This window comes from Aethalodelphis obliquidens, unplaced genomic scaffold, assembly GCF_003676395.1.
Source record: "Aethalodelphis obliquidens isolate GAN/ISIS:26980383/991018 unplaced genomic scaffold, ASM367639v1 scaffold5, whole genome shotgun sequence".
Taxonomy (NCBI): Eukaryota; Metazoa; Chordata; class Mammalia; order Artiodactyla; family Delphinidae; genus Aethalodelphis; species Aethalodelphis obliquidens.
The window spans coordinates 45635889-45652562 of record NW_020837949.1 but is presented as its reverse complement, the minus strand read 5'-3'; the positions used below and the strand labels follow the sequence as shown (position 1 = coordinate 45652562).

Below are 16674 nucleotides of genomic sequence, written 5' to 3'. Positions count from 1 at the left end.
CCAAGAAGGTAGCTGTGCACCAGGAAGATAATGACCTATATTACTGTGACTAATGAGATTATAGAAATTAAGCCAGTTCCTTAAGGAGGCAGTATAGCATCCTGGTTAAAAGCTCTCCTCATATACATACACCCACTCCCCACTTCTCAGCTGCAGATCCTTGAAGAAATAAACTTAAGCTTTCTATTCCTCAGCTGCCTGATCTATAAAATGGGAATAACTATAAGAGAACCCCGCTACCCTGGGTGTGTGAGATTTCAATAGGAGGATGTGTATGAAGTAGTTCTCATCATTTCTACCGTGGCGCCCAGGGGAAGGGAGCTCTTGTCACCATTCCTGCCCAAGCACACAGGACTCGGTGGCTGTGCTGCAGCCAGGACCCAGTGATCCCCGCCACATCTCTCAAAGACTGGGGCTCCTGGGCCAAGTGGCAGAGGTGAGACCTTCTGGTAAGCACAGCCACAGTGTGACTTGGACATTTTTGCAAAAGGAGCAAAAATAGAACCTGGAAGTGGGCACTGAGTTCTGCATTCAGTTAAATTCTGCCGTTTCCTAATCACCCCTTCCGGAAAGCTGCAAACACTGCCACCACCTACACCTTGCTGGGGGGAGGGTGAGCTGCCTGAAGCCTAGACCTGGCAAGAGGCTGGGTAGGAGAAGAAGTAAAAAGCCTGGCAGTGCTCAGGTACATATGCCCACTGGCTACCTTCACTGCAGACAGTGTAGTCTGTACTGGCACCAAGAGCTAAGAGTCACTCTCTAGCCCTGTTCTAGCTCTGTTCTCGTGAAGGGGCTGGCCTGACACCTAGGGAAGGGCATAAAAGAACGTCTACAGGTCAGAAAGAAAAGGAATAAAACAAACACAGATGTAAAAGTAGCACACTCTGGGTTTTTTGGGGGTTTTTTGTTTTTACAGAAATTGACTTGGTCATCTAAAATTCACATGGAAATGCTAGAGACCCAGAATAGTCAAAACAATATTGAGAAAGAAGAACAAAGTTGGAAGACCCACATTTCCTGGTTTCAAAACTTACTACAAAGTTACAATAATCAGGACAGTGTGGTCCTGGCATGATGATAAACATATGGCTCAATGAACTAGAATAGAAGGTCCAGAAATAAACTCACAGATTTATGGTCAACTGAGTTTTGACAAAAGCGTCAGGGCCATTCAAAATGGAAAGAGACTTTTCAACATGTGGTGCTGGGACAACTGGATATCTACATGCAATAATATGAAGCTGGACCCCTAACACCTCATACCATACACAGAAATGAACTCCAAATGGATCAAAGACCTAAATGTAAGAGCAAAACTATAACACTTAAAGGAAATCTTTGGGATCTTGGATTAGCCAGTGATTTCTTACTAAGATACCTAAAGCACAGGCAACTAAACAAAAAATAGATAAATTGGACTTTATCAAAATTAAATACTTTGGTGCTTCAAAGGTCACTCTCAAGAAAGTGAAAAACCTCACAGAAAGAGAAGAAATATTTGCAAATCGCGTATCTAGTAAATGTCTAGCACCCAGAATATATAAAGAACTCTAACAACTCAGCAATTAAAAGGCATATAACCCAATTTACAAATGGACAAAGGATGTGGAGACAGTTCTCTAAAGAAGGTACACAAATGGCCAATATGCACATGAAAAGACACCCAACACTGTTAGCAGTCAGGGAAATGCAAATCAAAACCATGATGAGGGCTTCCCTGGTGGCGCAGTGGCTGAGAGTCCGCCTGCCGATGCAGGGGACACGGGTTCATGCCCTGGTCCGGGAAGATCCCACATGCTGCAGAGCGGCTGGGCCCATAAGCCATGGCCGCTGAGCCTGCGCATCCGGAGCCTGTGCTCCGCAACGGGAGAGGCCACAACAGTGAGAGGCCCGCGTACCGAGAAAAAAAAAAAAAAAAAAAAAAAAAACCCATGGTGAGATACCACTTTACACCCACTAGGATGGCATTACCCAAAAAAGACAGACAATAGCAAGTGTTTGTGAGGACATGGAGAAATGGGGACCTTCATACATGACTGGTGGAAATGTAAATAGCACAACCACTTTGAAAAACAGTTTGGCATTTAACAGAGTGACCATACGACCCAGCAATTCTATCCCAAGAGAAATGAAAACATTTCACATACAAACATGTGCGCGAATGTTCACAGTAGCATTATTCATGATAGTCATAAAGTAGAAACAACCCAAATGTCCACCAACTGAAGAATGGACAAACAAAACATGGACTGTCCATACAATGGAATATCATTCAGCCATAAAAAGCAATGGAGTACTGATATATGCTACAATGTAGGTGAACCTTGAAAACTTTCGCTAGTGAAAGAACATAGAAACAAAAGGTCATATATTGTATGACTGCATTTCTATGAAATGCCCAGAAGAGGCAAATCCATAGAGACTGGAAGTAGATTAGCAGGTGCCAGGGACTAAGGGAGGAGAAGGATGGGGAGTGATGACTTAACGCGTACAGGTTTCTGGCGGGTAGGGGAGGTGGGTAGTTTTGTAAAATGTTCTAGAATTAGATAGTGGTGATGGTTGCACCACCTTATAAATATGCTAAAAACCACTGAACTGTACACTTAAAAAGTGTGACTTTATGATATGTGAATCTCAAAAAATATTTCAAAAGATATATCTCAAAGAATATTTTTTTAAAAAGCACAGTGTTTAAATCTGAATTACCATAAATGTTTCAACGTCTGGTTGACTTTCAACATCTCTGCCAAGCTCTCTGCCACTTCATCATCAAGTTCATTTTTGGTGAGCCTGGAAAAGAAAGGAAGTGTCGACTCAGGACAGCGCTACCTGGCACCCACTCTCCACTGAGTTCACAGAAGCGGGATCCCAGCCCCGGCGTCTGCATCTTATGCAGCTCATCACTTGCTGAGAACCCAGCAAACAGCCAGGCTCCAAGCCAGCCTCTGAGCCCCACAGACAATAAACGGAGGTTCATTTCTAGTGCAACCCTTCACCCAAGCTCCTACTTCTTAGCCGTGCTGCTGCTGGGGGAGCCCATACTCCCTCCCCATCCTTGCTGAGCCCTCAGATCTCTCAGAAGACGGGCCCACAGAAAGCGAGGGGCCAGTGCCTGCTTCTCGGGTCTCCAGCCGTTAAGATCCCTTGAACACCACGGACAGTGTGTTACTAAACTCAGTCAGATGAAGACCTAGAAAAGCCTGCCGACTGCGCGTTAAAATGTGTTCATCACTTTGCTCCGAGGCCACTTATGAAGGACCCGAGTTCTGTGACTGAAAGTTCAGGAAGTCTCTCAGTTGTTCGTAAAAGCAGGAAGTGGTCTGGATAAAGTACAGAGGGCTAGAAGTTCCTGGTTGTAAAGAGAATTAAACCCTGTTGTGCCAGTGGATGAAAGAATAAATAAGGAAGGAGAAATGAATATAAAGAACATTTAAAAAATCATTCCTTGAAGAGCAATTTGGTAGTGTCTATCCACACTTTAAATGTGTTTCACTTTGGGCCAACAATTCAACGTCTAGAAATCCACCCTATGGTGTGCAAAGACATTACACACAGGTTCTATACATGCAGTATTGGTTGCAGTCTTTTCGGTCGTAACATAAGATGTGAACAAATTTCAGTATCAGTAGAGGCAGCCAGCAAAATACATTGTGAGTGTACATTCAAGGGACACTGTGCAACCTTTAGAGAGAATGAGGTAGGATAAAGAAAGAGGCAGAAGAGCATGGGGCTCAAGATGCTCTGAGCCAGACATGCCGGCTGGCAATGGCTTACTAGCAGGGCGACCACAGCACGTGGTTGAACTTCTCTGGGCCTGAGTTTTCTCACCAGCAAATGTGAACAGTAATGGTACAGCCCTCATAACACAGTTGTGAGAATGAGTTAATACATGGAAAAGGCTGAGAACAATGTGTGATGTACAGTGAGTACTCAAGAGATTTTGGGGATTGACATTATTATTATCCCTCTAGACCTGTGGTTCTCAACTGGGGTGACTTCTCCAGGGGACACTTGCCAATGTCTGGAGACAATTTTGACTGTCACAATTAGGGGTTACTACTGGTATCTAATGGGTAGAGGCCAGGGATTCTGCTAAATATCTTACAATACACAGGACAGCCTCTCAACAAAAAAGAATTATTTGGACCCAAATGTCAACAGTGTTGAGATTGAGAAACCCTGACATAAAAGGACATGTCAGATATGTACAATATATGGTTGAGATATTTTTTCTTTAGTCACTTGCTAAATGCTATTCAGTTTCATAAGAAAAGCGATATTTATTTGAATATACATTCAAATGCTAGAAATAAAAGATTATATTTAGAAAGCATGAGGGAGGAGGTTCTTTCACTTCCTACTTTCCCGACTTCAGTGTATTATATTTTTTTCAAAAAAGCACGTATTACTTTTCAAAATCTTTTAAAAGAAAAGATTTTTTTGAGGGAAAAAGGAAAATGCACTTACTGGCCAGCAGGTCTAGTATCTGAATTCTCATAATGACGACATTTTCATTAACTAATGTAGCCAATATCTCATGAGGAGGATACAGAGACATGTAATATAACTTCCTTTCCCAGAAGCAATTTATGATACAGGCAAGTAAATAAATAAAAATACGGTAAATGACCAAAAAAAGGAACAACCAAAAGAAAGAAAAAAAGCATCACTTTCAGAAGGTAACACACAGTTAACTAGTGGCCCTGGAGTGCAGAGAGGGAGCGAGGGCTGTGGGCTTCCCGTGACAGGTGAGCTGGAGCATGAAGGCCAAGTCCTGATGTGACTACCTGGGGACAGAGGAGGCTGCACGGGGGGTAGGCAGTTTAAGAGGAAGAAGGGAGAAAGTTCTGAGACAAGTGCATGAAAGTTGGACTCCTCAAGGCATATCTGAGGGTGTTCCGAGGATATCCTGACAGAATAGCTAGCCGCCTGGTTTTCCTGAGGCCTAGGGTGGGCAAAGAAGGCTAAGGTCTCAAACTCATGTTCCTGGGACCCATTCCACCCATTCTGTACTTGTTTGTGCTTCTGGGAATGGCTATTTTCTTCTTTAGGAGGAAATGAAATTATAAACCTTCCTTTGAGGAAAGGCCTAGAGCCTTTACAACAGAGAGGCACTCTTTCAGTTAAGATTCCAGGCTGTGCACAGTCTTTGGAAAAATCCCTGAGACCCAACCGTTCAAAATGACTCTGGTCATTACCAGAATATTTTCAGAGACGCATTCTGCTGCAGGGCCCATGCGAGGCTCTTTCCTCCTTCTGTAGAAATGCCATTGAATGCAAGACTAGGAAGGAAAAACATTTGGGGTAGGTTATTAAAAACACGTCTACATTTGGCTTTGGTTTCAGCAACCAAAACAGCTGGCAAGACTCCACCTGGACGTGGTTCCTGCCTGGGCTGATTTGAAGCAGGAAGCGTAAGTGCCAGCCTCACCAGCAGCCACTCAGCCTTTGCTGCTCCAGAGCCCAGGACGAGGCCAAATCACCAGACTGCTCGAGGAGAGGCCAGACAGGAAATGAACATGGCAAGACCTGGTCACACGGGCTGAGGACGCCTGGCGAGCTCTGCTTCGGAGGCTGACACCTTACAGGCGCCTGTCGGGGAGGCCTGGAGAAGTTTCCTCTGTTCTTGTATGGAAGGAACTCTGCTACTGCCCCCACCGTATTTAACCCTTTGTCAGTGACAGGAAGGACACGGGCAACCAGGAGACCCCCGAGTCTCAGAGATTTGGCCAGAGGCCTAAAGGAGGGCCAGGGAGGACCAAGTCTGTTTACAGAGGTGAAGGGTCCCCTCTTGTCCCAGCACCATCCTGAGAAATGAGGAGGGGGCAGGAATCTGTGGCCCAGTGTCTTTCAGTTTTGTCTGGACTGAAGAATTCCTCCCCAACCCCCAAGGGGCACGGGAAGACTACAGAGGGGCTGGCAATGTCTAGTCTTGATCTGACTGGTGTGTGCACATGTCACATCACAGAGCTGAAAACTTAAGCATAATATACTTAACTGTATGCCTCTTCTATGTCGATACAAACGTTTTTAAAAAGAAAAAGAAAAACCACACACACAAATACCTTCCCTGTTAGGAATGCCAGCCGCCCTCTTTCCCCTGGCTCCTCCTCTGGTAAAACAAGAGGAACACGGAGTGACCAGGTTGGCCCTGAAGACGGCAGTTCTCAGAAGGCAGCAGTTACCTCAAGTTAGTCAAGCTCGGGTGGTTCCTCAGAGCCTCTGCAAAGGCCCTTGCTCCTTCATCACCGATTTGATTGCCCCACATCCTGAGGGCAGAGGGAAGACAGTGAAAGTTACCTCATGCTCATCCCTTATTTTCTGCTCAAGGCCATGGCATGTATACTCAACACGCAGATGTTTCTGCTCCATCCCTGGAGCTGTGGCCTGGAGATGAATCCCTCCACCAGCCCCTTAGTGAGCTGCTCTGGAGGAAAAAAAGCAGTAGAAGGCTTGTGAACAGAAGTCAAATCAGACAGCTGCACAATTAGGAACCAAGTCTCACCCCTGAGCTTTTGTGAGCCTAAGCTCACAACTATCCCTGAAATGTCACCTGCAGGATATACAGGTTGGTGGCAGCTTGAAAGGAAGGCCTGTGGCGGTGCCAGACCCAATATCCATTTGACCCTGTGCAGGGGTGCCGGACATTCTTGAAGACATAGTCGGTCTTGCATGAAGCAAAGATCAGAAAGCACACTGAGAAAACTTATCGGCAATTTCCCTGGTATGTAAAGAGGAGGTGACCAAACCATGTTGTTCAGATTGTTGCAGTTTGGGTAGGGAGGTGCCATGACAAGCTGTATTCTCTCCCCCACAGTAGAAAGCCTTAGAGGATCTGGCTAAGTCGAGGGTCTGCATGGTAAGACGTTGGGCTCCCATCCTGGCCCTGCCCCCCACCACCTGGGCGTGCTTGGGTAATGCATAGTCTCTGAGGTCTTAGTCTCATCTGTAAAGCAGGTATAAGAAGAGCATTTTCTCATAGAGTTGTTGTGAGGATTAAGTGAGTTAATATATGCAAAGCACTCCAAACAGTGCTGAGCCTATAGTAAGAGTCAGCTATTCCTAAAAGGCTGAGGGTCACTGTCTACAGAAAGCAAGTCTGCCAGGCTCACCACAGAACTGGGGCTGCCTCAGCTACATGCTCTCACCAGGCAAGCGGCCTGCTGACGTCCCTGCCGGTATGGCTTCTGAAACCCCAGAAAGAGAGTTTTCAGCATTTTGCGTAAAAAGTGTGTGTACTAGATAAAACTGCATGGTATCAAACTTTGAATAAAGTGAAAAACTACTCATGACATGAGATTAAGTGAAAAAAGGTAGAATAAAATTCTGTACAGATAGTTTGACGTCTACCATATTAAAAAAAATAGTATAGAGAGAACATAAACTGCATGAGAGAGAGCAAGAAAGCTTACCTGACCTCAAGTGTTAACAATAATTATTTCTGAGAAGATGATCTCCATTATACTGTTCATATTTTCCATAGTTTACAAATAAAATTATCTATGTGTCTTCTAGAATCAGAGAAAAAATCATAACTCTATGAAAAGCTGTAGTCTCCTGAATCAAAACCATAATGAAATATCACCTCACACCCATATGGATGGTTACTATCAAAACACCAGAAAATAACAAGTTGTTGGTAAGGATGTGGAGAAATTGGAACCCCTGTGCACTGTTAGTAGGAATGTAAAATGGTATAGCTGCTGCAGAAAACAATATGGTGGTTCCTCAAAAAATTAAAAATAGAATTACCATGTGATCCAGCAATTCCACTTCTGGGTATATACCCAAAAGGATTTACAGCAGGGTCTCAAAGAGATCCATGTACACCCATGTACATAGCAGCATTATTCACAAGAGCTAAAAGGTGGAAACAATCCAAGTGTCCACTGACAGGTGAATGGATAAACAACTGTGGTATATATATAGAATGGTCTATTACACCGCCTTAGAAAGGAAGGAAAGTCTGACACATGCTACAACATGGATAAACCTTGAGGACATCATGCTAAGTGAAATAAGCCAGTCACAAAAGAAGACAAATACTGTATGACTCCACTTATATGACTCCCTACAGTAGTCAAATTCACAGGAACAGAGGATACTATAGAAAGGTGGTTGCCAGGGCTGAGGGGAGGGGAGAATGAGTTTCTGTTTCGCAAGATAGAGTTCTGGAGATGGATAATGGTGATGGTTGCACAACTATACAAATGTGGTTGCACAACTATATGAATGTACTTAATGCCACTGAACTGTACACTTAAAAGGTTAAGATGGTAACTTTTGTTATGTGTATTTTCAATAAAAAATTGAATTAAAAAAGCCTCCAGAGGGCTTCCCTGGTGGCGCAGTGGTTAAGAGTCCGCCTGCAAATGCAGGGGACACGGGTTCATGCCCCAGTCCGGGAAGATCCCACATGCCATGGAGCGGCTAGGCCTGTGAGCCATGGCCACTGAGCCTGCGCATCTGGAGCCTGTGCTCCGCAGCGGGAGAGGCCACAACAGTGAGAAGCCCACTTACCGCAAAAAAAAAAAAAAAAAAAAAAGCCTCCAGAGACAAGGTGGCAGAGTAGAAGGATGTGAGCTCACCTCTTCTTATGAAAACACCAAAATTACAACTAAATGATGAAAAACCATTGATGAAAAAAATGCTGGAACCTACCAAACAAGATGTCCTACATCCAAAGACAAAGAAGAACCCACAACGAGACAGTTTGAGGGGAGCAATTGTGATAAAATCAAATCCCATACCCACCAAGTGGACAACCCCTAAACTGGAAAACTATCACAGAAGTTCTCCCACAGGAGTGAAAGTTCTGAGCTTCACGTCAGGCTCCCCAGCCTGGGGGTCTGACAATGGGAGGAGGAAGAGCCCCAGAGAATCTGCCTTTGAAGGCCAGCGGGATTTGATCACAGGAATTCCACAGGACTGGAGGAAACAGAAACTCCACTCTTGGAGGGCACACACAAGGGATTGTGCACACCAGGACCCAGGGAAAAAAGCAGTGACCTCTCCTAAGAGCCTAGGCCAGACCTATATGCTGGTGTTGGAGGGTCTCCTGCAAAGGCAGGGGGCAGCTGTAGCTCACTGTGGGGACAAAGACACTGGTGGCGGTAGTTCTCGGGAGTACTCATTGGTGTGAGCCCTCCTGGAGGCTGCCATATTTTCACCAACACCTGGCCCCACCCAATAGCATGTTGGCTCCAGTGCTGGGTCACCTCAGGCCAACCAAGTGGGAACACAGCCCCACCCATCAGCAGACAGGCTGCTTAAAGTCTTCCTGACCACACAACTGCCGGCTGAACACACCTCCTGACACAGCCCTGTGCATCAGAGGGATAAGACCCAGCTCCACCCACCAGTGGGCAGGAACCAGTCCCTCCCACCAGGAAGCCTGCACAAGCCTCTTAGACCAGCCTCATCCACCAGGGGGCAGACAGCAGAAGCAACAAGAACTACAACCCTGCAGACTGTGGAAAGGAAACCACAATCACAGAAAGTTAGACAAAATGAGACAGCAGAGGAATATTTCCCAGATGAAGGAACAAGATAAAACCTCAGAAGAACAACTGAGTGAAGTGGAGATAGGCAATCTACCCAGGAAAGAATTTAGAGTAATGATAAGAAAGATGATCCAAGATCTCGGAAAAAGAATGGAGGCACAGATTGAGAAGATACAAGAAATGTTTAACAAAGACCTTGAAGAACTAAAGAACAAACAAACAGACAAACAATAAAATAACTGAAATAAAAAATACAGCAGAAGGAATCAATAGCGGGATAAGTGAGGCAGAAGAACAGATAAGTGAGCTGGAAGCCAGAATGGTGGAAATCACTGCTACAGAACAGAATAAAGAAAAAAGAATGAAAAGAAATGAAGACGGGCTTCCCTGGTGGCGCAGTGGTTGAGAATCTGCCTGCTAATGCAGGGGACACGGGTTTGAGCCCTGGTCTGGGAAGATGCCACATGCTGTGGAGCAGCTAGGCCCGTGAGCCACAACTACTGAGCCTGCGCATCTGGAGCCTGTGCTCCGCAACAAGAGAGGCCGCGATAGTGAGAGGCCCGCGCACCGCAATGAAGAGTGGCCCCCGCTTGCCACAACTAGAGAAAGCCCTTGCACAGAAACGAAGACCCAACACAGCCAAAAATAAATAAATAAACAAATGTGGGGTTTTTTTAAAAAAAAAAAGGTTGGCCCAGTTTAAAAAAAAAAAATGACAATCTTAAAAGACCTCTGGGATGACACTAAATGCACCAATGTTCACATTATAGGGGTCCCAGAAGGAGAAGAGAGACAGAAAGGACGTGAGAAAATATGTGAAGAGATAATAGCTGAAAACTTCCCTAACGTGGGAAAAGAAACAGTCACCCAAGTCCAGGAGGTGCAGAGAGTCCCAGACAAGATAAACCCAAGGAGGAACACACCAAGACACATAGTTATCAAATTGACAAAAATTAAAGAAAAAATATTAAAAGCAACAAGGGAAAAATGACAACATACAAGGGAACTCCCATAAGGATATCAGCTGATTTCTCACCAGAAACTCTGCAGGCCGGAAGGGAGTGGCATGATATATTTAAAGTGATGAAAGGGAAGAACCTACAACGAAGATTACTCTACCCGGCAAGGATCTCATTCAGGTTAGACAGAAAAATCAAAAGCTTTACAGACAAGTAAAACCTAAGAGAATTCAGCACAACCAGACCAGCTTTGCAACAAATGTGAAAGGAACTCCTCTAGGTGGGAAAGAAGCCAGTAACTTAAAACAACCTTGTACATATATAGACTGCCATATCAAAACCTCATGGGAGGCAGAAATAGAGACACAGATGTAGAGAACAAACGTATGGACACCAAGTTGGGGAAAGCGGCGGGGGTAGTGGTGGTGTGATGAACTGGGCAATTGGGATTGACATGTATACACTGATGTGTATAAAATTGATGACTAATAAGAACCTGCTGTATACTAGGAATAGACCTACCTAGGGAAACAAAAGACCTGTATGCAGAAAACTATAAGACACTGATGAAAGAAATTAAACATGATACCAACAGATGGAGAGATGTACCATGTTCTTGGATTGGAAGAATCAATATTGTAAAGATGACTATACTACCCAAAGCAATCTACAGATTCAATGCAATCCCTATTAAATTACCAATGGCATTTTTTTACGGAACTAGAACAAATCATCTTAAAATTTGTATGGAGACACAAAAGACCCCAAATAGCCAAAGCAGTCTTGAGGGAAAAAAACGGAGCTGGAGGAATCAGGCTCCCTGACTTCAGACTATACTACAAAGCTACAGTAATCAAGACAGTATGGTACTGGCACAAAAACAGAAACATAGATCAATGGAACAAGATAGAAAGCCCAGAGATAAACCCATGCACCTATGGTCAACTAATCTATGACAAAGGAGGCAAAGGTATACAATGGAGAAGAGACAGTCTCTTCAATAAGTGGTGCTGGGAAAACTGGACAGCTACATGTAAAAGAATGAAATTAGAACACTCCTTAACACCATACACAAAAATAAACTCAAAATGGATTCGAGACCTAAATGTAAGACCGGACACTGTAAAACTCTTAGAGGAAAACATAGGAAGAACACTCTTTGACATAAATCACAGCAAGATCTGTTTTGATCCACCTCCTAGAGTAATGGAAATAAAAACAAAAATAAACAAATGGGATCTAATGAAAGTTCAAAGCTTTTGCACAGCAAAGGAAACCATAAACAAGATGAAAAGACAACCCTCAGAATGGGAGAAAATATTTGCAAACGAATCAACAGACAAAGGATTAATCTCCAAAATATATAAACAGCTCATGCAGCTCAATATTAAAGAAACAAACAACGCAATCCAAAAATGGGCAGAAGACCTAAATTTTAGAGGTATAAGTAATAAATCAATAGTGGAAACAAAATGTAATCATTAAAAAAAAATCCCCATTAATGCAAGAAAAAGGAAAAAAGAAACAAAGAAAAGTTTGGACCAAACGGAAAAGAGCTGGCAAAGTAATAGATTTTAATCCAATCAGTAATCACATTAAATGTGAATAATCTAAACATACCAATTAAAAAGAGACTGTCAGTTTAGATAAAAAGGCAAAACTCAACTAGATGCTGCCTACAGACAAAGATGACAGTGAAGTTGTAAAGGGGGTGTGCATATTTGGAGTTTTGGGGGTTACTGATTTGGGTGGTAGTTGTACAAAGTATTTCCTTTGTAATTGCTTGTTAAACTCCATTTTATATACTTGATATGTATATTCCCAATAAATAAATAAAGTTAACTGGCAATCAAATGTCTGCTGAGGTTGGGGGGGGGAAGAACCTGCTGTATAAAAAAACAAATAAAATAAAATTTAAAAATTAAAAAACATCATGGGAACAGCAAACCCAAAAACTACAATAGATACACACACACAAAAGAAAAAGCAACCCAAACACAACTCTAAAGATGGTCATCAAACCACAAGAGAAGAGAACAAAAGAGGAAGGGAAGAAAACAGACCTACAAAAACAAACTCAGGCTTCCCTGGTGGTGCAGTGGATGTGGGTCCGTGCCCCAGTCCAGGAAGATCCCACATGCCACGGAGCAGCTACTAGGCCTGTGAGCCATGGCCGCTAGGCCTGCGCGTCCGGAGCCTGTTTTCCGCAACGGGAGAGGCCACAACAGTGAGAGGCCCGCGTACCGCAAAAAAAAAAAAACCAAAATGATTAAGAAAATGGCAATAGGAACATACATATGGATAATTACCTTGAATGTAAATGGATTAAATGCTCCAACAAAAAGACACAGACTGGCTGAATGGATACAAAAACAAGACCCGTATATATGCTGTCTACAACAGGCCCACTTCAGACCTAGGGACACAAACAGGCTGAAACTGAGGGGATGGAAGAAGGTATTCTATGCAAGTGGAAATCAAAAGAAAGCTGGAGTAGCAATACTCATATCAGACAAAATAGACTTTAAAATAAAGACTATTACAAGAGACAAAGAAGGACACTATATAATAATCATGGGATCAATCCAAGAAGAAGATATAACAACTGTAAATATATATGCATCCAACATAGGAGCACCTCAATATATAAGGCAAATACTAACAGCCATAAAGGGAGAAATCAACAGTAACACAGTAATGGTGGAGGACTTTAACATCCCACCACTTTCATCAATGGACAGATCATCCAGACAGAAAATCAGTAAAGAAACACAGGCCTTAAATGACACATTAGACTACATGGACTTAATTGATATTTATACAGCATTCCATCCAAAAGCAGCAGAATACACATTCTTCAAGTGCAAATGGAACATTCTCCAGGACTGACCACATGCTGGGCCACAAAGCGAGCCTTGGTAAATTTACAAAAAGTGAAATCATATCAAGCATCTTTTCTGACCACAATGCTATGAGATTAGAAGTCAACTACAAGAAAAAAACTGTAAAAATCACAAACACATGGAGGCTAAACAATATGCTACTAAACAACCAGTGGATCACTGAAGAAATCAAAGAGGAAATCAAAAAATACCTAGAGACAAATGAAAATGAAAAGCACAACAATCCAAAACCTATGGAATGCAGCAAAAGCAGTTCTAAGAGGGGAGTTTATAGCTATACAATCTTACCTCAGGAAACAAGAAAAATCTCAAATAAACAACCTAACCTTAAACCTAAAGCACTAGAGACAGAAGAACAAACAAAACCTAAAGTTAGTAGCAGAAAAGAAATCATAAAGATCAGCGCAGAAACAAATGAAACAGAAACAAAACAGTAGCAAAGATCAATGAAACTAAAAGCTGGTTCTTTGAAAAGATAAACAAAATTGATAAATCTTTAAGCCAGACTCATCAAGAGAAAAGGGCGAGGACTCAAATCAATAAAATTAGAAATGAAAAAGGAGAAGTTACAACAAACACCACAGAAATACAAAGGATCAAAAGAGACTACTATGAGCAACTGTATGCAAATAAAATGGACAACCTGGAAGAAACGGACAGATTCTTAGAGAAAGGTACAATCTCCCAAGACCGAACAAGGAAGAAATAGAAAATATGAGTAGACCAATCGCAAGCACTGGAATTGAAACTGTGATTTTTAAAACTCCCAACAAACAAAAGGACAGGACCTGGTGGCTTCACAGAATTCTACCAAACGTTTAGAGAAGAGCTAACACCTCTCCTTCTCAAACTCTTCCAAAAAATTGCAGAGGGAGGAAAACTCCCAAACTCATTCTATGAGGCCACCATCACCCTGATACCAAAACCAGACAAAATTACCACACAAAAAAGAAAATTACACTCCAATATCACTGATGAACATAGATGCAAAAATCCTCAACAAAATACTAGCAATACATTAAGAGGATCATACGCCATGATCAAGTGGGATTTATCCCAGGGATGCAAGGCTTTTTCAATATCCGCAAATCAATCAGTGTGATACACCATGTCAACAGACTGAAGAATAAAAACCATATGATCATCTCAATAGATTCAGGAACAGCTTTTGACAAAATTCAACACCAATTTATGATAAAAACTCTCCAGAAAGTGGGCATAGAGGGAACATACCTCAACATAATAAAGGCCATATATGACAAACCTACAGCTAACATCATGGTCAACAGTGAAAAGCTGAAAGCATTTCCTCTAAGATCAGGAACAAGACAAGGATGTCCACTCTCACCACTTTTATTCAACATAGTTTTGGAAGTCCTAGCTATGGCAATCAGAGAAGAAATAAATAAATAAAAGGAATCCAAATTGGAAAAGAAGAAGTTAAACTGTCACTGTTTGCAGATGATATGATACTATACATAGAAAACCCTAAGGATACTTACTACCAGAAAACTACTAGAGCTCAGCAATGAATTTGGTAAAGTTGCAGGTTACAAAATTAATACACAAGAATCTGTTGCATTTCTGTACATTTACAATGAAAGATCAGAAAGAGAAATTCAAGAAACAATCCCGTTTCCCATCACATCAAAAAGAATAAAATACCAAGGAATAAACCTACCTAAGAAGACAAAAGACCTGTACTCTGAAAACTATAAGACGCTGATGAAAGAAATCGAAGATGACACAAACAGATGGAAAGATATACCATGTTCTTGGATTGGAAGAATCAATATTGTCAAAATGACTTGGGTAGCCAAGGCAATCTACAGATTCAGTGCAATCCTTATCAAATTACCAATGGCATTTTTCACAGAATTAGAACAAAAAAATCTTAAAATTTGTATGGAAACACAAAAGACCCTGAATAGCCAAAGCAATCTTAAGAAGAACGGAGCTGGGGAAATTATGCTCCGACTTCAGACTATACTATGAAGCTACAGCCATCAAACCAGTATGGTACTGGTACAAAAACAAATACAGATCAATGGACCAGGATAGAAAGCCCAGAAATAAACCCATGCACCTATGGTCAATTAATCTACGACAAAGGAGGCATGACCATACAATGGGGGAAAGGCAGTCTCTTCGATAAACGGTGCTGCGAAAACTGGACAGCTACATGTAAAGGAATGAAATTAGAACATTCTTTAATCACCATCACAAAAATAAACTCAAAATGGATTAAAGACCTAAATGTAAGACCTGGTGCTATAAAACTCTTAGAGGAAAACATAGGAAGAACACTCTTTGACATAAATCACATTAATATTTTTTTCTACCCATCTCCTAGAGTAATGGAAATAAAAACAAAAATAAACAAATGGGACCTAATTAAACTCAAAAGCTTTTGCACAGCAAAGGAAACTATACACAAAAAGACAACCCACAGAATGGGAGAAAATACTTACAAACAATGCAACTGACAAGAGATTAATCTCCAAAATCTACAAACAGCTCATGCAGCTCAATATCAAAAAAACAGACAACTCAATCAAAAAATGGGCAGAAGACCTAAATAGACATTTCTCCAAAGAAGACAAACAATAGCCAAAGCAATATCATATCATGGCCAAGAGGCACATGAAAAGATGCCCAACATCACTAATTATTAGAGAAATGCAAATCAAAACTACAATGAGATATCACCTCACACCAGTCAGAATGGCCATCATCAAAATGTCTACAAACAATAAATGATGATGAAGGTGTGGAGAAAAGGGAACCCTCCTACACTGTTGGTGGGAATGTAAACTGATACAGCCGCTATGGAGAACAGTATGGAGGTTCCTTAAAAAATTAAAAATAGAGCCACCATATGATCCAGCAACCCCACTCCTGGGCATATATCCAGAGAAAACCATAATTCCAAAGGATACATGCACCCCAATGTTCACTGCAGCACTATTTACAATAGCCAAGACATGCAAGCAACCTAAATGTCCAAAGACGAAGAATGGATAAAAAAGATGTAGTACATATATACAATGGAATATTACTCAGCCATTAAAAAAGGATGAAATAATGCCATTTGCAGCAACCTGGATGGACCTGGAGATTATCATACTGAGTGACGTAAATCAGAGAAAGACAAATATCATATGATATCACATGCGGAATCTAAAAAAACCCGATACAAATGAATTTATTTACAAAATAGAAACAGACTCACAGACTTAGAAAACAAACTTACGGTTACCAAAGGAGAAAGGTGGGGGGGCAGGGAAGGGATAAATTGGGAGTGTGGGA

At 42.0% G+C, this 16674-nt stretch overlaps 1 protein-coding gene across 5 annotated transcripts in view; it reads right to left on the bottom strand.

Moving 5' to 3' along the window:
• Nucleotides 1-16674, bottom strand: part of NOD1 (nucleotide binding oligomerization domain containing 1) — a 91914-nt gene that overhangs the window by 17661 nt on the left and 57579 nt on the right. For all 5 annotated transcript variants that reach the window (XM_027102277.1, XM_027102276.1, XM_027102275.1 and 2 more), the window contains 3 exons: nt 6186-6269; nt 5199-5282; nt 2707-2790 (listed from right to left, as the gene is read on the bottom strand). In XM_027102277.1, the coding sequence (XP_026958078.1) occupies nt 2707-2790; nt 5199-5282; nt 6186-6269 (252 nt within the window). The remainder of the gene's footprint in view (nt 1-2706; nt 2791-5198; nt 5283-6185; nt 6270-16674) is intronic.